Source organism: Polypterus senegalus, chromosome 2, assembly GCF_016835505.1.
Source record: "Polypterus senegalus isolate Bchr_013 chromosome 2, ASM1683550v1, whole genome shotgun sequence".
Lineage (NCBI taxonomy): Eukaryota > Metazoa > Chordata > Cladistia > Polypteriformes > Polypteridae > Polypterus > Polypterus senegalus.
In genome coordinates this window covers 233,074,086-233,100,809 of record NC_053155.1, presented here as the reverse complement: position 1 = coordinate 233,100,809, position 26,724 = coordinate 233,074,086, and the positions used below count along the sequence as shown (strand labels likewise).

The 26,724-nt window shown below is 36.5% G+C and overlaps 1 protein-coding gene across 9 annotated transcripts in view; it reads left to right on the top strand.

Moving 5' to 3' along the window:
- LOC120523746 (dachshund homolog 1-like) overlaps window positions 1-26,137 on the top strand; it is a 435,056-nt gene extending 408,919 nt beyond the window's left edge. For all 9 annotated transcript variants that reach the window (XM_039745325.1, XM_039745327.1, XM_039745322.1 and 6 more), the window contains one exon: window positions 25,304-26,137. In XM_039745325.1, the coding sequence (XP_039601259.1) occupies window positions 25,304-25,341 (38 nt within the window). In that variant the 3' untranslated portion in view covers window positions 25,342-26,137. The remainder of the gene's footprint in view (window positions 1-25,303) is intronic.
- The last annotated feature ends 587 nt before the right edge of the window (window positions 26,138-26,724 follow it).

The window sequence follows — 26,724 nt, the reverse complement described above, 5'->3', positions numbered from 1 at the left end:
ATACTCACAGTTTGTCTTTGCTTCTATTAGCGTGTTGGCACTGCATTAATAACACCTGGATGCTGAATGGTTTAAGGCATTCCTTTAAAATGACTGTGCTGAGTGATGGCGTTCCACTCTGACAAGCAGACTAGTGACTTTGCATCAATGTGGATGATACACTCACCAGAAATAATGTGGTTACTGTTAAAATGTATGCTAAATTTGTCCATTTATGGATTTCTTTTTGTGATTTAGATGCACACAGATAACAGTAGCATAACGACGGCCATGCCTTGAAACTATAGCAATAGGGTACCTGGCATGTGTACCTTCTACGCAAAACACCAGAATAATTTCCATATCTTGATATTTGTATTTCAGTACCCATCTACTTAATATTCTGCTTCATACCACAATAGTCTGAGAGTTTAAGGTTACACATGTTTCTCAGCACTGTCACTCTTCAAACAGGTGTCTGTATACAAAGGTCAAACTGATACAAACCAGACTTTTCCATTCACCTCCATATCAACATCTTGAATATTTATTTTTTCTTCTTGCCTAAGTGTCCATGTTACTGAGCCATGCAGCACTGTGCTCCATTTCAGAGTTGTAGCCATTCCCTTTTTTAGCTGTTAACTTAGACTGTCTTGCATCAGTTTATTCCTTTCCTAATGTATCCATCTCGATTGAAATTCATCTCTAGTGTCATAATGGCACTTGGCATCTTCTGTAATGAGGCTACCATGGTAGTTGAACACTTTTTCAGTCCTCTCACTGTATACTTTAATTTATTGGTATTTTCTCTTCATAACCACCTTTATTATTTTCTTGTGCAGAAGACATCAAATCTAGAAAAACAAGTTTTAGGATTAGCATATACTATATACTATGGTAACGATTTTTATGTATTATTTGTGTTATGCTTGGAAAATAGACTTAGTGGGGTTACTTAAGGTATTGTTTATAAAAAAATTGGATAAACTTGATAAAAGTGAACAAAACAAGTGTTTGAGACAAGAAAAGCAAAACAAATCCTAAGGTTTATTAGATGATAACAGATTGAGAATGATGGAAGTCTTTCACCTTTGTAATTGCAGGGAGAATCTCAGAAAACTAAATGCATTCCATGGCAGTTCATTGATGCAGTGTAAATGAGAGTACACTTTAGATCTGTCACATATACATACAATGTGGCATAGTGGTTAAGGTTTTGGACTTCAAACCCTGAGGTTGTGGGTTCAAATCCTGCTATTGATATTGTGTGTCCATAAGCAAGTCTTTTTACCTGTCTGTGCTGTATTTGGATAAACACAAGAAATGTAGGCGAACACACCAGACAAGTGAAGTTATGAGAGAGGATTATGTACATCTATGGAAAATATCAGTATACTTGAGATGTAACAAAGCATGGCATACAGTATTCAGAAGACTAATGCAGATATTATAGTTTGACTGCCTTTATGAAAATATTTCATAGCTATGTTGCCCTCCTGGGTCCTCTTCTTTATGTTATAATTTATAAAATAATTTATCAAAAAAGAAATGATTGCTGAATATTAAAGACATTCATAAGGAAGTGGAAAAAATTACTAGAGTAATTTTTTGCCAAAAAGCTTCACATTAATCAATTTCAATAAATTATTTCTAATTTTAACATAACGTAACATTCTCATACCTGCCTAATCAAATTTAAAGTTATGGTAGGCCAGAGTCTGTCCCAGCAGCACTGGGCAAAAGGCAGGAACCAAACCCTAAATAGTCGTTTCAATTCAAGTCAGTTTATTTTTGTATAGTACTTTCACTGAGTGTAGACTCACAGCACTGGTACACAGATTAGTATTATTTATTAGCATATATGTGTATATGTGTTTAGGATATGGCAAGTTTACTTTGAGAAAAACCCATATAAACAGGGAGAGAATGTTCTGTCCCCACAGTAAATATACAGCAACAGTGAGTTTCATTCAAATGCTGGATCAGAGGCATTGCACCACTGTAGCACCCTTTAACAGATAATTAATTAATACTACATATTAATATTCTTGGTATTATTTAAGAACAGGACAGGAGATCCTTTTCAAAAGCATTGTAAGGTATGTAGGTTTGAAACAGGAGCAAAATGTACATTAACAAATTGCTTTTTGACCTAGGTAACTGACACATATTCTACAGAAATATGATTTTCACTGAGTACAGAATACAGCATAATTAAGGGGAATGTTTCACAAATAACTCTGTATTTCAGTTTCTACCTAATACAATTTCATTTAAATGGTATATTTTCACTTAAAGGAGCAGAACTGTATCCCTGTTGTTAACACTACAGCGGACACACAAATGTACTGTGGGCATCTGACTTCAAATCTCAGCCTGCTCACAGTCTATGTGCAATTTACATATTCTCCTTGTATCTGTGTGAGGTTTTTCACCCATGTTGCACAGACATGCATAGTAAGGTGAGTGGTGACTTCAAATTGCCCCTGTGTGGGTGTATGTGTGAGTTGATCCTGTGATTGAATAAAGGCACATGCAGAACTTGTTCCTTTATTTCAACAAATGCTTCTGGGTCAGTATTCTTGGTAATGAGTTTCATGGAATCGAAGAGAATCACAAATTTATGCTGATTATAATATGCCAGCTGTATAGTACATAGGATATTTCAGTGTTTTTCCAGTTGTGTGTTTTTTTCCTATGTATATGTTGCACAAACCAGATGACTTTAAATTAAAAAGGCAACACTTCTGATTTAGACCTTGTGGGATTATTTACTTCTACTAATAGTTTAAGCAACAAAGATAAATTATTGTTGAACGTTTGCAAATAAGTAATGAGACCATTGTTTCTGTCCAGAGAAACATCCTTACATGTATTTTGATTTCTTGATAGCTTTGGGTGATACACCGCATATTTCACATCTGCACTTGTCTTTGGTACTTTGTTTGCTTAATTTATGCTGTATTGCAAAGAAATAGTAAACTGATGTATATGACAGCAACAGAGCCTTTGGTTAAAATTAATAAATGTAAATTCTGAAATGAAGTGGTTACATATAGTGTACCTGGACCAGTATAAATTACAGAATTCAGCCTGCCACACAATTTAACATAGCTTGTGGGGATGAATGAGAAAACACATGATTAGACAGTTTTTTGTTTTAGGTACAGTCTTAGGTTAATCTTCATATCTATAAAGCACAATGTCTGTTTTCAAACTACAAACTGGAAATTTGGCACAAATGTACTTTGCATCATAAGGTTTTTATGGCATATAACTTTTGTCTTTAGCAGTGGAGACAACTCAGGGTCTGAGTGAGTGATATCAACAGTATCAACAGAGAAACAGCACCATTAAGGGTATGATGCCTAGCCTTTCCATCAAGGGTTCAATTACTGCCCTTTACTTTTAGATTTTTCTTTAGTTAGGCCCTCACTATTCAGTGCACTGATCCTAAGCTGCCCCTTGTGGGGTCACAATTCTTTGCACCAGAATGAAAAAATCAGTATATTGTATACAAAGAAACTTTCCAGTAATATGAATATTTATATACTAAATTCAATTATTGCAAAAACATTTGGTAATTTATCATTTGTAATGACTTTTTACCTCCTCAACCAAGCAACACTGGGTAAGTTAGCAGAAACAAAAACCTCTACACCTGTTAAATGGTTCAAGGTACTGTTTAAGGGACTGTGAGGAGCTTTGTAATAGAATGACTTTGTAATGGCCTGTATGTGCAGGACTCAGTTTTTTTCCTGTCTGTACTATGTCTCTGTCTTTTTAGTTTAGAATTCAAGCACTGTTTGGAGTCTAAGCATTCAGCTGTTTAAATATTATGTGATATCGTAAAGGATCTGTCATGTTTAGCATTTGCATTTACTTTTATTTTTATACCTAGCTACTCTTATGCCATTCTTTGAAACAAAAAAAAATGTAAAGTATCAGTCGAGGCAAAGAACAAGGTTAGAGATGTCAGTTGGTATTTACCAGCAAAGACTGTAAACACAACATGTGATGGAATTTTTTTAGCTACATTAACCTGTTTATTCAAACACTAGTTCATCCATCCATTTTTCTGAACTAAGTTTTTCCATGTTGGCAGAGGGTTATTCTGGCATTGGCCTGCAGAAGGCCATAACCAACCCTTGACAGGATTATATTCTAGCAGATTATACTTTCAGTGTACACAAACATCCAAACTCCCATGAAGGACAAATAAACAAAGTGCACATATTATAAATACTTAAGTTTACTAAATGGTTTTTGATTCATTGTTTTTGGAGGTCTCTTTTAAAGGAACAGCTGCCAATCGCTATATCTGTTCATGGCCCTGAACTTAAAAAGTGTGCATTACTGAACTTTACACTTTCGACTTTGTGATGTCATCTGATGCACACTTGCAGTTGTCCTTACCTAATAAAGGCATAGCAACTGTTAACAAAAATGTCCCAAGGTGGCATTGCCTATAAAAAATACAAGATGGTTCTGTGGGAGAACACAAAATATTCCTAACAAAAGTAAAAATAAACTGAAATAAAATATAAATTCCACCTTTGGATTCCTTTGGATACAGTTACTGATTCATTTAAGTTCTCAACATTTTCCTTTTTTTTGCGTACTAAATGTAACTAATGTTATTACATATTTAACATTTCAGATTTTAAATGACTTGGAAATTATACAGACAAATACTATAGTAGCTTCTGAAAATAATAATAGACATTAATAAACAGTCAAATATAGTTTAAATTAGATGACTCGGTATTCTTCACGTTCAATGCTTCATTGTTTTGTTAAGCTTTGTTGATAAGTCAACACTTGTCACTACTAATGATTGGTTTAGATAATGTGGCCTGCAGGGGGCGCACCAGCTCCTCAAATCTCACACAGACAGACACAGCCACAAGTCTCTGCAACATTTTGTTGTGGGAAATGCTTTCCCTCTCATTTCCCACCAGCAACAAAGCACAGTACAGCACCAGTAACAATAAAGCACAATTCTTTTTTTTTTCTGTCTTTCTCTCTCTTCCTCTGTCTCTGCCCTTCCACCTCCACTCCTCTTCCAGCAAGCTTCATCCATCTTTCTCCCAACTCTGGCTCCTTTTATGCCACACCAAGAAGCACTTCTGGGTGAGGTTGAAGCCCAACAAAATAGGGTTGTGCAATCTCTGCAGCATGCCCTGTTGGCACCCTTGGAGCCCTGTGGGTGTCCGAAGCACCACTGCAAGCCAGGGGGTTTGCCATCTACCGCAATGGGGGAGGTAGCACCCTGTGCTTGCTCTCTCCCCCCGGTCCTTCCACTATGGAGATGTCCTGGCCAGGAAAGGACTCTGGCAATCTGTCGCAATAGTAGCAGCATTATTTATGATGAGTAATGTGGTGGAGGTCCAATTGCTGCTTCTTATTCACTGGGTATCCCTTAGCAAGATACTTAATATCCTGTGATCAAAGGTTAAAAAATATCTGAACAGCAGTATGATATCCTGACCTTATAAGTCCACTTGGGTAAAGGTGTAAGCCAAATGTAAAGTGGTATACAACTGGTTTGGGACTGTGAAGATAAATGAACTTTAGATATGAACCTTTAGGAATTATTCATGATTCCATGATTCAGTATAGCAAACAGTGCATCTTGCAAATACGAAGTTAGAGTGAAGCTGAAGGTGCTGCCTGTTGTAAGAACTTTCTGTCAGTACATAAGAAATCTCACAAACGAGAGGAAACTATTCAGTCCATCAAGCATGTTTGTTTGGCTAATAGCTATGCCATTCCAATATCTCATCCACATACTAGCTAAACTTTGTCAAGGTTTCTGTTTCAACTACATTTCTCAGTAGTTTATTCGAGATCCTAACAACTCTTTCAGTCTTAAATACACTTTCCCTTAACATCCACTGGGGTCATCAAGTATATGATTAACCCCTAGAAAGAAGAAAAAGAAAGAATTTTACCAGTTCTTCTTTATCAATACTTCTAATGATTTGGAAGACCTGGATTAGGTCCCCATACAGTCACAAGACTAACCAGGTTTAAATCTCTGGATCAGTCAGAGTACAACTTGTCCTTAAGTTCAGGGGTATACCTGGTTGCTCTCTTCTGCACACAGTACTCAAAATGGCATCTCACTAGTGCATTATACAGTCTAAGCATAATGTCCCTTTATTTATACTTAACAGTTCCGACAATATAGCCTATCATTTTATTTCCATTTTTAATTGCTTCTGCACATTGCTTAGACAATGAAAACATTTTGTCAACATAAACCCCTAAATCCTTTTCTCAAGTTGCTTACTGTAGGACAGTTTCCTCCATCTTGTACTTAAAACTGGTGGCCCACATTTAGCACTTTGCAGAGATGGAGAACATGGGACTTGCCATGACTTTGGTAACTTAAAGCCCAGTGACACCACAGGAAATACCTCACCCTTGGAAGGCTAATGTTACTGGAACGATTTTGTCACATATGTGTAATAACTTGGGGCAGGGGGATAACTGCCCTGTCTAAGTCTATGAGGCGGCTGAGACTTTTTTGGTCAGTGCAAAGAGTTATTGTTCTGTATAGCCTTGCACAATCCACTATAGCAAACTCTCATTCCATGTAGGTCTGTCATGTCATTCATTGCCAAACTACTTAGGAGTTCTTCATTAAATTTGGAAACCCACACATTCAGGTTATGACATGTTTAATGTAATTATTCTGCTGTATTCTTGATATTATTGTCTAATATTATATATACCTCTGTCAAGCAGAATGAAGAACAAAAAAAGACAATGACCAGGGATGTACTATATAAAGAGCAAGGAATTGTGCATCTTTTATATGTAACAAGCTAATCATACTATCTTCAGAAACTATATTTTTGTACAATCATTCCCAGATGAAGAATATAAAGTTTTGTAGGTGCTGCATTAAGTGAAGTAATGGTTTAGCCTCATGAGTAATATTATGAGCCAATAATTTTAAAATGGAATGGAATTATACTGCGAGAGAGAGACACTGATTACTGATTAAAATACTAACATGTTATTGTGTGCCAGATGGCATAGCACAGGAGGTTTTCCATTTAAAGAATGCTGCAAAGGACACCTTGGCATTTTAGAGGTTTAAATTTTCCATTACACTTATTTGGTATAAAACAGTAAGAGTAGAAAATGAGAGGTGATTTGAGTTTATTCGATATCATTAGTTGTAAATATTAGCTTTCTGGGGGTTACTGTAATTAATTAACCTTTAAAGCCATTACGCATGATTCTTTTTATCATTTCAGTTCTGGGCATTTATTTGTAATTATTGCCTGTAATGAAAATTTTATTTTTGAAGAGTAATGAAATCCTTTCTTAGGTCAGATTCTGGGCTGTTTTCTGCCACAAACAAAATATTCTTTACTGTTCTGCAAGCTCAGTGACTTATATAATAGGTGGAAAAATGTATTTCAATTGCATCTATCCAAATTAGCCCCATTTGTCAATGATTGTTGATCGCTGTTTCAGTGTTAACAGTCTTTTAACACCTTTTATTCAAGTAATCAGAAGCACTGTCACATTACTGATCGATGTGAATACAACAAAATGAACCCCAGCTTTCATATCCCACTGGGAATAGCAGCATATTTTTTGACAACGTAGGGAGAATTTGTCATAATTTTGTTAACTGTTAAGTTTATTTGTAACTCAGGTATATCCTTTTAATAAGAGTCACAAGTAGATGAAAATGTAAATTAGTTTCTTGTGTTTCTATGGTCAATGCGTGATTTATTTATTCTATCCTAAAGAGAAATGCTTTCAATTGCAATTGAACTTGGGTATGTCAAAGCCCTCATGTTTTTCTTTTTTATTAGACTCTGTGCCTGAGTTAATACACTGTTTTGATTGTTCCTTGAGTAAGGGAGAGGATGAGTGCTTGTTTGCAGCCGTGATTAAGTCATTGAATGCATCTTGATGACAAGGAAATAACATGCATACAAAGTTTATCATCCTTATGGTTTATCTCCTTACTGTAAATGAAGTGCATTCAGTATCCTTGAATAATTCTCCTCTCACTGCAAGAAAAGCATAAAATGATGCCTGTAAACAACACTGATTCGCACCTTCCGCTGCACTGTGTAATATTTTCACGTTGCTACAGTAAAAATCATATTAATGAGAACATCATTCTAGGGAACTAATTATTTCTATTTGTCTTGTGTCACACTTTCTAATTCTCCTATATTAACACAGCCAGTGCAAATTAATTGCTTTTCCAGCATTTGAACTTATTCCAAGATTGAGCCGGTTTGGTTTTGCAGTCTCCCAGCTTCTGGGAGCACATCTAGTAATAAATGTGTGGTGATACTAGACATAACACCGAAAAATATCATTCCTGATTCTTCCTTGCTTGCCACTTGACGTGTTTTCTGAGTTTTGCATGACCCTGCTAGAAAAGATAAAGTTCTTTGTTGCAAGATTAAACATCAAAACAGTTAAAGTGAAATTAAAATTAAATGAATGAATCTCACTGAAGCAAAAAAGGCAGTAATTAATGGTTCCCTTAATTGTCTTCATAAAATATTTGCATGGGCATAATTTGCATAATTTACATGTATTAATTAATCTTTCAAAGGAATTTTATGCTGAGAGAAGCCAAAAATTCTCTTTGTTTTATTTAGCATCTAATGAAATATTTATCTTCTTTAATGAACTTCTCATCTTGATTTGAATTAAAAAATGCTAAAGTTTGTACATATTTTAATGAGGATATTCTTTTACAGAAACCACAGTTTTAATGCACAGGTCTACGTAGCGTGTTATTGGAATTCAAGTCAAACTCATTTGAAAAACCTGCATCAGTTCCCCATTCTGAAAAAAGAAATGTAAAAAGTAATTTATGAAAAGAATATAGAATATATATATATATATACTGTATATAGAATAGAATATATATAGATTACAATCTTTTTTACGCAAATTATACAACCAGGCTGATAACAAAGAAAATTGTGTTTTCAGTTTTTTTTAATTTACTGAAATACAGCTTATGTATTCATTGCTTTTTCATTTACAGCTAGTACAGTATCCGGTTACATTTTCTCACTTATGTGATTAATTCAATGAATGGGACTTTGAAAGGACATCTAGTACATTTAAAGCCCTTTGCTGTTGGTGCACCATGCCTTCTCTTTTGAGTCATAGATCTGCACATTTTGCAATGAACATAAAATGAAATGCTCAATGCAGGTTAGATTGATTTGTGCATGTGGTTTTGCTTTGTTACTATTAACACAGAACATTTCAGAAATCCTATTCTAATTTAGCTTAAGTGATTAAATACATCAGACGTTAGGCAGGGCATTAAGATCAAAGTAAATTTGAATACCTTAGTGTATAGAATCTAGATAGCAGTGCCATCTTTGTGGTATGTACATGGTTCCCCAATTTTGGGAAAGAATTAATGCTGACACTCTAGTATCTTCATAAAGGTCAAAGATCTTCTGTTGTGTGAGTTTGCTGGAGTATGAGTGCGTGCTTATGGTTGTGTGTGCTTTGGACTTGGATTTTCATTCTAATGATAGCTGGTCAGGATGCATGAGAGTGCTGTACAGCCTCAAAATATCATGCACATTTGATATGGATCAGGTCACGGGGGTCTGTTACGTAAAAAACTTTTAACATTTGTTTAATCTAAGACTTCTATTTTCTTGACACCAATCAACTTTCATCAGTAGCTCAGAGCACTATTTATTTTCAGCAATTAAATGCATTCTGAATCTATAGAGCACTATTTCAGGTTCATTGTTTTATTTTATAGTTGCTATGGTGTGTAGCCACAGGCCAAGTGCTTAATGTACAGCAGGGTGCAGATTCAATGTGTTAAAGGCTTTAATTACAGTATGTGAGGTTACTAATATAATATGGACATTTAGTTGGGCAGAATTTCTTGTGTTTTCCTTCATTTAACAACAGTGGGTTCTGCACTGTTTTAATAAGGAAACGGTATCTCATGTGAACATAAAAAGGACATAATGCAATAAAGGGGCAGTGTGTTGGGGATAAGATGCAAAAAAGTCAGCAAGGCAGAATCAGCTGGTTTTGATAGTTTAATCATGCGGCACTTAGTAAAGAAATCCATTTGTATTCAACCACATCTTCAAATAACCAAAAAGGATTCTGAATGAACCCTGGGGACAAGGCAGGAAGCAGCCCTTTATGGGACACCAATCCATCTCATGGTGCACTTTCACTGGTCCAATTTAGGGACCTCTATTAATATATAACTCTTTCATTTTGCACATACAGTGTCCAGGCTAAGACTCAAAATCAGTCATCATCAGTCAGTCATCATCCAACCTGCTATATCCTAACACAGGGTCACGGGGGTCTGCTGCAGCCAATCCCAGCCAACACAGGGCGCAAGGCAGGAACAAATCCCTGGGCAGGGCGCCAGCCTACTGCAGGGCACATACACTAGGGACAATTTAGGATTACCAATGCACCTAACCTGCATGTCTTTGGACTGTGAGAGGAAACCGGAGCACCCGGAGGAAACCCATGCAGGGAGGATCCGGGAAGCAAACCCAGGTCCCCTTACTGCGAGGCAGCAGTGCTACCACTGGCCCACCCCAGTACAAAATACTATTCTAATATATGATACTTTCTGTGCAAAATGTATTAGATGGTAAATGATAAATATTTCAAGAATAGATAGTCAATTCAAGCTTGAGTTCAAATTTACTGTCACATGTACACAGTACAATGAAATTCTTACTTTCATGTTCCCCAGTGACTAGTGACAGGAGTACAATTCTATAGCACAATAAAATATGGCCTCAGAATGACCTTTATCCTTGCCCACTGTCTCCCACTGTCTTTTGTTTCACTGTCAACACATACTCATTGGTTACAAGATAATATTTACAGTATAAATTAAATGTTGGAGTGTATTTTAACTATTAAGTGCTGTTCCATGGAAACTCTGCACAATATTTACAAATGTAAATCATACGTAAGAATATACATGCATGGTAGAGTGGATGGGGGAAGAAATATTCATAGCCCTCACGAAGTGTTGTGGTGCCAAACGGGTCACCCACTTTATTCTTCTGGCATACAAAGTAAATAGGTGTTTGATGGAAATTAGACATAAATTGCCTTGATGACTATAGCAATTAATACACTCAAAAGATCTGGGGAGTTCTGTCCTTCTGAGAGTTTCGGGTTCAAATGAGATGTTGACATTAGTGAGGCATCCTCCTTTTATACTCATCCCTCTGGAAAGGGCATGTTCAGTTACCCTCAAGTGGCAACTTCTCTAGGCTAAAGAAGAAAAAAGAGACAAGCCTGTTAGCAGCAACAGTGCCTTTCCACCCCAGCGGGTGTTACATACCTGGGATGAGTCTTTGAGGTGTCCCTCAGACACACATGCCTGACAATGGCTTTAAGTCCATGTGTGGTGCTTCTTTAATTGCCATTGGGAATAGCCATGGTGTTTGGACTTTTATGTTCAGTTATGAGCTAAAGAACAGCTTTAGGGCGATTCACCCCTTAATAATAAATCCTTCTTTTTGTTCTTGTTGTAAAGGCAGGACAAAGCACCTGTGTGGAAATGAGACATAAATTAATGCCTGAATGCAGATCACTGTCAATACATTGTAAGCCATGCAAAGTCACACACTGATTATTTTTAGAGATGACTTCATGCTGTTATGAATTTCACACAGAACTCTGCAGTGTTGATCTAAACATAAATGTCCAGAATACAATGCCTTAGAGATTTAAGTCTGCTTGCTGTAATTAGGTCTTATGTTTGTCTTTTCCTGGAACAGCCTTTGTTCTTATGATACAAAACAAAATAACAGTAGGCAGATTCAAAGGCATTCAAAAAATAACAAAGGTAACACTATTATTATATTTGTAATCATTTTGCGGTTTCAGAAAGTTGATGCTATAAAAGTAAGTAAAATTTATTCTGCTTTGTCTGTAATGCACATTATGCAATGGAAATGCTACTTAGTCTTGCAGACACACTCGAGCATTGCTGTCTCCTCAGTTTTCCTTCCGAGCACATTAACTTATAAATTACACTGATGTCCCCCTTTTGCAGATGAATACCTTAAACACATCTCTTTCCCACTCCCACAGTAAAGTATCATCCATCCAGACTTCAAACTTCCTGCGGCACTTTGCTCACATCCTTTTTTCTCCGACATCATATCCTAAAAAAGATCTAATTAGAAACAAAGAAAAAAAAATTAAAGAAAAATCACAGATACACATCTCATATCTAATTAGTTGTTTCCTATGCTAAACATTTCAGCTGCTTCAAAGCACTAGATCTGCTGTCTGTTCCCGGATATTTGTTTGCTTCTATTTTGACTTGCCCTTGTTGTCTTGTCAAAATCTGAATGAAACATCACCCGCTGGCTTGTCATCACTTTTTGTGTGTTGCCTTTTAAATTGAATAAATCTGATACAGGATTGAATAAAGAAAATGCTGGTTAAAATTTGCTCCATTGTCTTTTTTTCTTCTTCTTTCTTTTTTTTCCTCCTGAACATAAGGGTAACATACATCAAACAAGCTTTTGAGTCATGCCTAACAGATGCTTTTACCAGCTAGACGAAAGCGAGCTTATGTGCACTCAGCCATGCACGTATGAGTATTCTTTGAAAATGGACAAAGCTCGTTAGATTACAGGTGTCTCGAGATAACGTCTGAGAATAAGAGCTGCCTTTTTTAATAAAGCAACTTCCTTGCAGGAAATGTAATTTATTAAGTGCTTTAAATTAGGAGTGAAGCATTGTGCTCAAAGAAGCATATCATATGAAATGTTTTAAACACATCCTGTTTTTGTTCTTGGATGTTTTGTTACTTTGAATTTTGTATTAAGTGGAAATGTAGGCATCCAAATGCTAATGTCCTTCAGCACATATCAGCCACCCAGATCAATAAAAAAAAAGTGTACAGCTGTAGCTAAATCCAGCTAAACATTTTAACAAAGTCTCTAAAATGCTACCCCGCTCCTAACACAAAGAGAGTTTTTTGGCATGCAGTCAGATACAGAAATGAATGGGTTTGATTTCTTTTTTTCGCCCTGAAACAGGTAATGACAACATCCTGCTTTAGAAAACACTGTTTAGAACAAATTGTGTGTTTGCAAGCCAACAGAAAAGAAAAATCACATAAAAAATATGCTTTTTAAAGTTAATACCTTTTTTTTGATCCAAATAAATATTTACTTGTTAGTCTGTAAGTATTCACAGTTAGACGGGTCATGTTGTTTTTTTCCAGCTCCACACTGATAGCTGGTGTAAAACAACTAACATCATTACTTAAATCTGCCTAAAGAGAAAAAACTCAAAATGATCTTCAGTCTTTATGTGCTGCATCACTAATAAGTTAAAGACACAAATCTGTGCGAGGTTGCATTTTGTTTCCTAGGGATAAATGTAATGTATTACAGGGATAGATATACTGTATTACAGTGTAGTGTTAAAAATGTTTAATAAAAAAGATTATAATGACATAGGGAGTATAGAGCAGTGTAGTTACATTCAACTGGAGGATTAGGAGAGTACACATTCAATTTTCATTGATTTATCCACCTTATACACAACCTCTGATCTTTCTGGAAATGCCTTCATCATTTACTGTTAGAATTTCCAGATTGAGATGGCAGAACAGTAAAAATGGAGCTGGCATGGGAGCTCATTTCCATGAATTTATTAAGATCGAATGGAGGAATGGTCCCAAATCCACATCAGCTGACAAACTGGGAGGCCACAAGTCATGTACAGGGATATTTTTAATTAACTTGCTCTTTCTCTTGGCATGAATGGAGCAAAAATGAGAAATTACAAGAGCACCGAAGCATACCAGTATCGCCAGAGCGAAAAAGTAGGTCAGGTTCTCCTTCACAAAGTAAATGTCATGGACTTTGTGTTTTTAAAAGTGAAGGTACAGGATAACCAGACTAGTAAATAAGAGTACCTTTTCACTTTGATGCTTATCCATTCACCAGGTGCACTACAACTGGCTTGACGCTCTGGCATTTCAGGCCAGAGAAAGTCGCACCACTACAGTTTTGTGGAAGGTAAAGCCATTCTTGTAATTTTGATCTCTCAAGGCTTTCCTGCATACATCATGACCAAATATTGAGTAACCGCAGAGCCCAGTATATTAAATAAAAGGTTGCTGCCATAATGACAGCTTCGATAAAGTTGATTCGGCAATGATATATGTGATCAAGTACGTATTCTGTCCTCCAGGTTTTTCTTACAAATTAACAAAAGAGAATTATGAAAGCATCTAATTAAATGGAAAGTGTTATTGGTGGATGCTCATGCCTTATTGTTTATATTCACATTCAAACCAGCAGCCTAGAAGATCTTCTCTGTTTGTCAGTTTTGTAACCCACTAGTCTAGTTGAGGGTTGCAGAGACTTACCCTAACAACATTGAGGTCACCGGGTGCAATCAATTTACAGAACAAATTCTGGCACCTCAGTTTAGATTCTGCAGTAAATTTAACACACACAAGCTTGTGGCATGGAAAGAGTAAAGCACCCTGACAAATTCCTGGATTCAGACACACTCTAACAACAATTGGCTATATATTCTCTTTCACACTAAGATACTGAACTGTTTAAAAACAGCGGTGTCACACTCAAGTCAAGTTTTGGGGTTGGGATAATCACCCGTTGGTTTCTTTTCTGTATAGTAAGCAGAACACCACATGCCTGCTTTGCTGATTTTTTAAAATTTAATTACATTCAGTTACAGAAAGCAGACCTCTTCATGTTTCAGCAGTGGGTGAAAGTTCTCTAAGTGCTCTGCAGCCATCCTCTGACTGCCTTAATGGTTTTTGTTTGAAGCATCCCTTGCACAAAATCTGCCCTTTGTTTTTTTTTTCTATTTTTGTAGCAACCTCTAACAGATCATGCCAGCCATTAGTTAACTCATCTCCAGCATCCTCAGTCTAGCCTTGCCTGACAAAACCTTTCTCTGAAACCAAACGTGGCATATGGTAAGTTTTAAAAAATAACTCTCCCATTTGCACTGCTGAGGATAAGATGGACAGTAGGAGTATCAAGTAAATTTCAGGAATTACCCTGAGTGTTTGTGTGTTAGATATAGTCACGGACAGCCAGGACCTGCAACAATTTTTGTGCACAGAGCATTATCTCCCCTGGATCACTAGGTGGCAGCCCCTCTGGGTAGCTACATCACCACCAATTCCTTCAGGGCTTCATAAGAATTGCAGTTTTGGACAGCCCTATTGGGTTCAGGGGGTGCTGCAGGGGCTGCAGAGCCTTTCTTTGTCAGGCTTCCGCCTTACCTGGAAGTGTTTCCAGACCACCCTGTCGGGACACAGGAAGTACTCCTGGGTGCCAGGATAAAAGGAGCCAGCTGCCACTACATGGGAGCCAGAGTAGGGAAGATGGAAAATTAAGTTTGCCAGAGAAGGAGGAGTGGAGGACGAGAGACAGAGAGAGAGACAAGAAGAAAAGAAAGTACTGTTTCTTGAGCTTTTTGCTTTGTACTGTGCTGCTGAGTGGTACATTTGGAAAGCGTTTCCCGTGTGAAATAAACATGTGCCTGGTGTTTGCCAGTGTCGGGTTTGGGTGGATGGTGCACCCCCTGCAGGACACAATAAATATATACATTTATATATACATTTATATATACGGTATATAATCGCATATAAGTCGGGTCTTGAAACCTATATATTGTGATGGACGGCCGGTGTTTCAGTCTGGCCAGGACGTCCCTCAACTGGAAGAAAGAGCCTTTTTACAGCACTACATCCCTCGGGACGCTAGATGGCAGCTCCCATTGATGGAAATGGTTCCCTGGATTCGCGCAGGGCAGCATGGGACATGGAGTCCGGTTCTTCAGCCCAATTGGGTGCCGCCAGGGGGAGCTCACCAAGACCCAGGGGAACATTATCACGACATTAACCCGGAAGTACGTAGGAGTCATGAGGACAGAAACCTGCAGTACTTCCAGGGCACCTGAAGAAGGCATTTAACCCGGAGTCAAAATACTTCCGGGTCATGGACTATAAAGGATTGTGGGAAACACCAGCAGATTGAGCCGGAGTTGGGTGGTAGAGGACGGAGCTCCTGGGAGTGGAAGATTGTTAGTGATTATTGTTATTGTATTTATTGAAGAATTGTGGATTGTGCGGTGCTTGGTGCACTATTTATTGAAGAAAAATATTAAACAAATCTTCTGATGCTTTTACATGTGTGTCTGGGACATCTGTCTGGTGGGTTCAACGGGGCAACCCCTAGTGTCCAGTATATATATTTTTTTTACATCTTCTTGCTTCCTCCAATCTCATACCATTTTCTCAGACACGTCGAATTTTGTTGCAGCAGCACAGTTACCAGTTTCTTTCGCCATTTCAACGACGATAAAGGATGTTTTTATGATAAAGATGTATGAGGGTGTGAGATACAAAAAACACAAAACAGTGCAAACGTTGCTTCGGAATAGTTTGAGTATTACCGTGTGGTCACATAGGCACAATACATTAAAAAAATGGCAGGAATTATAGAGTAAAATCAAGCCTTGACTTATCCACGGGAGAAATTAAACACGAGTATATACAGTATACAATGTATATTATATATATATATATAGAGAGAGAGAGAGAGAGAGAGAGGGAGACTTGGTGAACAGTTAAGCCTGAAAGAATATTGGGCGCCAGCCAGGCTACCCCATTTAACTGTCACAAGAGAAAAGCTAGTGCTCTTCGAACAAAGAAAAGTCAACTTTAATCAGTCTGCTAATCTTTCAAAATAAAGATTCAACATTGTTAATTCAGTTCTCATTGAAGGCATGGTTAAAATGCTCCACCAACTTCCTGTGATCACCCATTTTTATGGAACTGAAGAGGTAGAATCTGCACTGGGCACTGTGGGTGATGCCAGCTGTCTTTCTTGTACACCTTCTCAGAACTGTAGTAGAAAGAGAAGATGCAGTTAGCAACAGTGTCCCCCCTCATACATGATTATTTCAGCAGAGTCAGGAAAGTGATCCTCAGGCACACATGCATGACACAAATATATATATATATATATATATATATATATATACAGGGTGGTCCAGATTTAATTATGCAATTATGAAAAGGTGAACACATCGCACCCGCTGCTCAACTGACAACTGTCTCCCCGCCATTTTGGAATGCAGGGCAGGTGCTGCCATCTATCGGCAACAAAAAGATTTTTTTGTGAATTCTCTATGTAATAAACTTAATAAGTTATAGCGTAATGAAAATTGCATAATTAGATCTGGACCACCCTGTATTGTGACATGTCAGTCCCTGTCTTGCACCCCAAAACACAAGGCTGAGTCTCAGTACTTTAGATAAACCATCTTTATTCAGCTTGAAACAGGAATAGCATGGTTATTTGTTGTAGCAACACAGCAAACAGGTAGGGTCATGGCCAGGTTAATGGCCAAGTAATACTGTTCTCTGCAGTTCCTTAATGTTCCTTAGGTCACCCATCAACAGCAGGTTTACAGTGCTGGGAGCCAGGGCAACCAGTTTGCTTTTTACCACAGACGCGGTGATTGAGCTTCAGGACACTTTTCGGTGTGTCATCCCATTGGGGGGAGTCCCAAAAGAGTTTACAAACTGTAGTATATATATATATATATATATATATATATATATATATATATATATATATATATATATATATATATATATATATATATATATATATACACATTTATTTTATTTTTTTAGAAATCTACTTTCTTTCAAACATTCCACTGCTTTTTTCCTCAACATTTTAAATAAGTACTGATTAGGTGTATATGTTTAGTGTGACATACTTGAAAACCAGCTTGTTTGCTATGAAAGAGGTCAATAAAGAGTTGGCTGTTTTGTACAAAAGGGTGACATATTTATTCTTCGTTGAGCAACCCACTTAATCTAATGAAGGGTTGCATGGGCCAGAACCTGCCCCAGTAGCCGTGGGTGCAAGAAATGAAACAGTCGCCATACCCCTGTGCTCATATCAGTCAACCTAATGAAAAGCAGATGCATTTTATCTCTTCTTCTTTACTGATATAATCTTTCGGCGACAGGTCATATAGTGCTGCTTAATGTTTCCTAAAACAGAAAACGCTTATTTTGCCAGTGATCCAGACATGTACATGTTTAGGGCTCAACTTCAGTTATCTTTTTTCTGATTGCTGCTTGGGCGGCCAACACTAGATATAAATGAAAATTTGGAAACAGAAAAAATATTCCTAATTAATTAATGAACATCCTAAGTGTTTTGCTACACAATATTCATCCCAATTATGCATTTTCGATTTCAACAAGATTGTGTAATCAGTCATTTGCCTGTATCTTCTACTCTGCACTTTTGTTCTTTCTTGGAAGAAGGTGCAAATCACAAGGAGGCATGAAGTAGTCAAGTACCCTATCCATAGTCCCCTCTGTGCCATTTCATTGTCCAGGGCTGGATCATATTTTTCTGTTCTTGTAGGGTGCTGTGCATTTGTCCTTCATTTGCACTCACTCATTTTCTACATACTGTACCTCCTAAACCACTTAGAAGACTTGCGATGACATTTACTTTAGCTAATGGTTAAATAGTGTACTGAAGCAAAATGGCAAAGTTCTTTTCAAATAATTAACAAAATGGACCAGTTGTACTCAACACTGTGCATAACAGAGTATAGTGGATTGACAGATTAAATATTCTCTTTAGAGAAACGATGCATTATTTTCCTTAGAGGTCCACCTTTGTCCCACTCTTCAAATGTGTATTCTTTTACATTGTACAATATCTGAATATCATAAAGCATTAGTTTTACTTTTTTTAAAAAAAATGGTGTTTTATGTCTATAAATTAGATGTAATTTAATACATTTAAATTGAAAATGTATTATATTAGCATATGTTTTCCACAGAATTAGCAAGGGAGATGTAAGCTTTTGAATAATTCTAACATTTTAAATATGTTATCTTCGGTTTACAGAGTATGTAGCTTACATGTTTCTGCATAACCGCAATAAAAAAAAAATGTGTGTAACCTTAAATATATAGCCATTGAATTGGAAAAAAAAAAACTGAGCATGAAATGGAAAAATCTACCACCGGAGTAAACTAAAATGATGAATACCTAATAAATTAATGAAAAAGACTTCAGGAGAACTCTGCAGATGCACTTCCTCTAAAGCACAATAGGCCTTTCCTGCTATTCCAGCTTTTTGCACACAGCAAGAAAATTAAATTGTTTCTGAAAAAGAAACTTGTAATGCTCACTGCTGATCAACCAAAGCACCTCAAAGTGCACATAATTGAATTTGTCACTGTAGAAGTCATTATTTAGCGAACACTTTGTGTTTTTATTTTATTAGACAGAGCTTTTCATTTTACATTTGGTTCAAAATGTATAACTCAAATTCTTGAAATGACTGTTAGCTGGTCTTTCAACTGAAAATATACTCCATGAACTAAATAAAAAACATGTACCTTTAATTTTGAAAAGCAAATTTCTTTAGCACTCCATGTAAATATCATTACCAGTGACATTGCTATTTAAGTGCAGTGAACATGGAGCTTTAGTATCATGCGGATGGAGGGCCAAAGAGTCATAACCTCAACTGAATTAAATGTGCTGAGTAACACAGAGTAAAATGAACTAGTTTGGATCAAGCATGGTTGTAACCATCCTTCATTAGTCATACCAAAATATGCCCCACTGACCAGACATTGGTACCTGCTCTAGAAGTACTAGGAGTAATATGCCAAGGTATTCAGTTCAATTCAGTTCAGTTTAAGCACAGGATCAGGATGCTAGGATAAACATATAGTTATAAAGCAATGGCAAACGTAATGAAACTATGCAGTATTTGCAGCACCCAAAATGAGCTGGACAGACAGTACAACATAATAGCCATTTTGATATACTTAACACACATAAATCATGAAAAATGTCATTCTGTTAACATTACAATTGAGAAATGGCAAGTCAACCATGGAGGAGAGGAAAAGAAAAACTTTAGTCAGTAGCACTCCTGAAGAAAATAAACCTCTGTGGGATCCCCAGTCAAATATAACAGACAGAGTCGTACAAAGTCACAAATCATATGATCTAGGCTAACTTCTGATTTACAAAATTTGGAATTTTAATATTCTGTACCATGGAATCAGCAACTATGGGCACTTTCTTATTGTCAGCTTTAGCAGACATCCCACTGAATACAAAGGATACAAGTTGGTCATCTGGGTGTCGAGAGGATTAAGTTTTGAATTTTCAGGCCACTAATACCCAATTGCCCTGTGGTTGAATTTGTGCTGCTGTGCTCTGACTACAATGGAGTGTGAAGAGAAAGAAGCAGAGTAGATCCAATTTTAGATTTAACTAATGGCTATTAGATTCCTACGACAACCTTCACAGTCAAATCTTTTTTCTGCCATCTTTAAGTTGACTATGTATTTTTGACAAGTAATGTGATCTTTATTGTAGGCAGGGAAAGCTAAGCTGTGCATTTTGCAGGATACAAAACATGTAAACACAACTTCAACAGATAGAGAACAATACATGTTACATTTCATGTTGCATACGTCTTCATCTGATTTGCTGTGTGGCTGTAAATAAAAATTTGGAAACAGAATAATATTCCTCATTTATTAATGAAGCTCCTAACTTTTTGCTACGATATTCATACCGGTTATGTATGTTTTATTTCAACAGCAGTCATTCATCTTTATCTTCTACTATGCACTTTTCTCCACTTTTTTTAAAATTGGAAGAAGATACAAATCACAAGGGAACGGGGAGTAGTCAAGTACCCTGCCCAGAGTACATGCATAGTTCAAGATGCTGAGTCTTGCAGGAGAGTCCCGTTGTTAGCTGTAAATGGCTTATATTCAGGCTTTCACATTTAGGCTACACTTTCCTTGTTACTTTCATAAAAATGTTTCTGTTCATACCTAGGAATTAATTCTACTAGTATATTGGTCAGCTTGTTATCATCAGATTTTCTGTTTATACCTGCCTGTGATCTTGCCTTTAATATATTCAGTTTGTAGTAGAAATGGAAGATTGAAAGCTGTCTGGTTAATCATATATCAAAAACTCCATGAGAAACTTGAGTCTGTATGCTTGTTAAATTCCAATATACCCACTAGCACTTAGCAATGGCTGGGCAGAGCTTGGAAGGATAGAAGAAATAGACAAGAGTGGAGTTCTTGCATACTGGTGTATAAATGTTTCTGTTTTTTATCTAATTTGTATTTGTTGAATAGCCTATATTTCATATGTTGTTTTTTTGCATTTCATTCATATCATACAAATCATATCATACTAAAAATCATTCCAAAGTGGTTTATAGATAGAATTCCAGATACCAAAAATGGTTATTCTCACATTTTCATCACAAGCAGGTTAAGAGCTTTCACTGCACATACTAAGTCAAGGACTAAATCTGAAACTGTGACTTTCTGATGAAGATTGATTCTTACTAACATTAATTAAGTTAATTTTACTTGCTTGTTTAGTATACTTATCTTAATATAAATAATTATACAGTATAGTATTAGATCATCAGACCAATTAGTGATGGTCAGTCACTGAGATTGAACCATAAGGAGGCTGGTTTAATCCCAGCACTTGCTCACTATGTGGCCCTGAATAAATAACTGTACTTGAGCTTTTAGTTCCTCTGTTGTTGAAATACAGTATGCAAATTTCACTGCTTACATTTCACTTGCTCTTATAAAACAACTTTGCATGGTATTCAGTACAGAACATTAGTACAGCTTTGACAAGAACAGGCCATTCAGTTCAACAGATCTCATCAATCTGTTCAGGCCATTTCTCCAAAATAAGATTGAGACAAATTTTGAAGGTCCCTGAAGTCCTTGCTGATCTGCTCCATGTGTCTGTGATTCTCTGTGCAAAGAAAAGACTTTCTAATATTTGTTTGAAATTTTTATTTAACACATTTAGATCTTTGTCCATGTTTTCCACTCAAAGAACTCATTTTAAAGTAAAAGCAGGGGGCTACCATGCCAATTCCCTTCATAAATCTGAAGGCTTGTGTCATGTCACTGCTTAATCTCTACCAGCTTAATCTCCACTAACTACTACAGTATATAATGATTATTCTGAAGCTCTAAATGTGACCATTACTATTTGTAAAATTCTGTGCCATATTGTTACATTAATTGTTAATTGTTTCTCTAAATTACATTAAAGCATTTTAAAGCTTTTCACACAACTATAAGTCTAAGCAGGTTGAGCACAAGTTCAATAGTATTTAGTTATCTGTCTTGAGAGATGAATATTAGCACATTTTGTTGGATTATTGTATCTTGTCTTACTACTCCAGTTTTTTATTTTTTATTTAATTTTAAATGCTTTGCAAAATGCTGCCTTACATTTTATGTTTATTCCAGTTGCCATGAATCAAACACTCAGATAACAAACATAGATCAATCTTCTGCTTCGCTTGACTTGCTCATGTAAAAATTGAATGTAAAAGCTTGCATACGATAGCTCGTGTGATTGTAGCGATTGATCTTTATCAGTGCTATATTTTTTCATTTTAATTTGAAAATTTCCACATGCAAGAGGCACCTTTGCAGTCAGGAGAATTAAAATAACCATTATGGTCAAGTCGGGTGCTACAACCTTTTTAAATAATACAAAAATGCAAAGAGGAAGCAAGTACAGTGAGTTGTGTTCAAATTGCTAAAAGAAATTATTAATAAAATAACTTACAGTACACAGCATGCACTTTATAAAAGATAACATGTAACTCATAATTTAATGCTATATTTGCTGTAAATTATCAACTAAGGGGAAGACAGCATTATAAGCTATATTGGACTGAGGTAGAAATTATTTTTTAATTTCTTTTCTCTCGTTTTTGTTGTGAGAGGACACACTGCTGTTCTATTCGTTTCATCAAGTCATTTTAACTGTGAATGAAGTTCAGTTTCTGCAACAATACTTTTGATATTAAGATACCGTATCAAAGCAAAATTGTAGCAGGATTAAAAAAAAACACACAGTATGATGCAGTTGTGTCATTTTTGGAGTATTAGTTCATATTACATGGGAACTGAAGGCTACAGTTTTTTAAGTAATGCCAAACAGATTGTGTTATCAATAAAAGTTAAGAGTTTCATCCATGATCAAACCACCGTAATCCAGTTCAGGATCCATCGAGGCAGACAAGGCAGCAACATTTTCATTATGAGGCACAGCCACACACGCCGGGCACATTTAGAGTCTCTAGTAAACTTAGCCCACGTGTTTTTGGAATGGATGCAGAAAAGACGTTAAGAGAACATGCAAGCTGGCATACGCGGTGCCAAGAATGGGATCTGAAGCCTGGAGCTATAAGCCCTGTTTACTGACAAATGTTGTAGTTGTGCCATAAGACAGAAATGGTAAACAGTAGCATAAATTTTTGCTGACAATAAAAACATTCATTGTAATAAACAGTAGTAGTACATGTTATTTATATAGCCCCTTTCCCATGCTCATTCGGATTTCAAAGTTATACCTCTAAGCTCTTGCTTGTAGATAAATGAAGTTCAGTTTTTGTGTCATGTCTTTATTATTTTATACATTCTGAATATTAAATATTGTAATGGAGGGGCTTTCCATGCAGGGTTGGTTTCTACTTTGCATTTTAGTCTGCCAAATTTAATGAGCGAGTTTAGATATGGATAGTGGAATGAATGGAATACAAAATAAAGAATATTAAATAGAAAGCACAAAGACAGAGGTGAAGAGTGCGAGTGAGCGTGTTACACTTCAGTACTGTGGCAGTAAATGACTAAAAATGCTAGTAGAAACAATCAAGTTAAAGGTTATCTTTACTGTTGGTAATGTACGCTGTGCCTCAAGGGGTCACTATTGTGTTTTTCACATCTTTCATGTAAGATGCTAAGTGTGAGAGGAATTCTGAATGTGTCAATAACGGTGACTTTGTGTGACACCATGTTTAAGAAGAAAGAAAAAAAATGTAGTAATGGTTGAATCTGGTGAAGTGCTTAAAGTGGCAAATTATTTGTTAGTGATGAGAGGAGGTTGAAGCTTAGAGAAGAGGTGTGTTCATCAAAACATGGATTGGGAGTAAAGATAATTGTGGGAAAAAATACAGAAAACAAATAAGGAGGCTGAAGGTTTTAGAATCCTAAAGAGGAGTGTAGGAAGCCAGGTGAGATATGAAGCATTGGGAGGGAGTGGTTGATGGGGAGACAATGATCAATATCTGGATGGAAAGCAATGGAAGAAGCCTGAGGTTGGACAGAAGGACGATTGACACAAACATCTTCATTCACTGCTAACAAATGAAGACAGCTATTAGTTTCCAAAGCTAACTCAATCACTTCTTTCTCCTTCTGTAAATCTCGGGCTCACTGCACCTTTCTGTTATGGCTGCATCCAACTGATCCACCACTTCTGAATTGCAATAAAGACTTTCCGAAACAAAGCGAGAATGATACAGGGAGTTTTGTGACATTTTATTTGAAGGATTTAGTTGTTGCATATTAGTTTCTAAACGTTTTGGAGTTTTTAATAGCTTTTGTCTCTGCTGCTGTTTAGGGCGACTGTTGTATTTCTTGGACTGATGGGGTAATTATTTTGTTTTTTGACAACTTTATCTATGGTGATTTAAAAAATCAAGATACAGTTGTATTTTTTTTTCTTTTATAATTAGTCAGACAGTAAGTAAAGGGGCAGCGACTGATCCAGCAGTCGTATAGTTTTAAGTTCACACTATACCACTCTAGATTGTAAGATAAACTAACTCAGTAATAACAGTTTTCCACAGTGAATCCCTTCCCAAGGTCCGTTACAAATGATGCACTTTACAGTAGTTGTGTTTGGTTTACGGTGTGACCACAGGCAGGTAAAGTACAGCAGGTCAGAGGTGAATGTTGAAGAAGTGTCCTTGTGGTCCAAAGTGTGATGCCTTCAATGCCAGCGCATGATACTGGAGCACAGAGGTTGTGCTGCTCTGGCTGGGAACGTGACCTGGATTGGTTTTCTGCTTTGTGTTTCTTACCACATACAGTAAATAGCATTTTCCAGGAAATGCAGTAACAGACGTTATATTCGAACAGCGAGGTTCTATGAATGAATAGATATACGTGAGTTGATCTTGGAGAATAAACCATCACAGATACTACTAGTGAAGCGTATTTAGAAAAGAAGGCTGCACATAAAACACCACAATTGAGTTCAGGGGTTTCAAACATAATATAGCTTGTTTCATTTCATGAACATTACTGTACAACTAATAGCAATATACAGTTCTTAATAATGACGTAACGTTTCTTTTTTTTTTCTTTCAGATGGGAGGCTCTTCCTGAAAACATCAGTGATGTACTGAGTCATTCAAGAAACTGTGCAGCAGTTGGTCGATTAAAGACTTTACCGAGCAGGCAAGCCCGCCTGCATTTCTTCATTACAAGCAGAAAACAAGTGTGAACTTCATTGTGCGATGTTCAGAATGTGCTGTCTCCAGCCCACATTTACAAAAGAAAAACAAATAAATGAAAAGACTAAAACCTTCATCTGTAAATTATAGACTGAGCAGCTAATGCCAGATATGTTGAAGATAACACTGCAAACCGATGCGGAAAGGCTTTGCTACAAGGCACCACATTCTGCTCCAAAAGCTAAAGGCCGAGCACAAGAATAAGAAATGTCTCGCAGTACATCTAGAAACGTGTATTTCGTTTTGTTTGTTTGTTTTTTATAACCCAGGACTGCAAATTTGAAGACTTTTGTATTGTACTAAAAACCAGCAAGAAAGCTTCAGATGGAAGGATCCGATTTTTTTTCTTAAGATGTTACAAAGGAAGGACATTTATTGTGTAATATCAAGCAGATGTTTAGTCTGAATAAGCTTATGAAGACATTTCTGTTTAGTCCACTTGTTCAAGACATCTACTCGGAAAAAAAACAATCTAATTTAAAACGTTTTTAGACAAAAGAAAAAAATCCTATGATTCATAGGCTGTTTTTCACCATATTGTATATTTCCTGTTCTGAAGTAATTGGACGTTTTGGAAAACTGTTAACCAAGATGATGTGTATATATAAATACAAGTTATGAGCAGAAGGTATGATGTATGCAGTAGATTTATTAGGAAGCAAAACATTAAAAAAGGAAGTTGTTTTTTTTTGTTGGTTTTTTTTTTGCTGTTTTTGTTTTGTTTTTTTTTATTATTATTATTATTTTTCAAATGAATAATATTTTATTTTGTTTTTGTTTGGTCACCCTGATGTTAGAAAGCTGCCTTTCTAGTTTTAACGCATGCAGGCATGTAAATGTTTGTCCTGGAATCATTTAATGATCGACATTTGGGCATTTTGGAGGTTTTAATGCAAAACCTTTTTTTTTTTTTGCCAGCCACTTTTTTGCAAAAAAAAAAAAACAACAGCAACCTAATAATAATAAGAAGAACCCTGGTCATTCTTGTTTGTGGCATTTATCTGATGCAGACATGAGATTTCTTTTTGTAACCATTTCATTGTTCACTGCTGTGGAGGATCTCGATGACTTCATCGACCAGAACTCGAGCAGAGTTTTCTCTTGTGTTTTTGACAAGACTGGTTTTCCGTGTACAACTCGGTGTGTTTCTGAATCCCATTTACAGTGCTTTTCACCTTTTGTGCAGATAACTGGAAGTTAAACTACCATGAAGTACAGTAACAGTCCCTATCGACGTAGCGTAGTCTCCTGTTTGTTTTAAACGTGCGTGCAGAC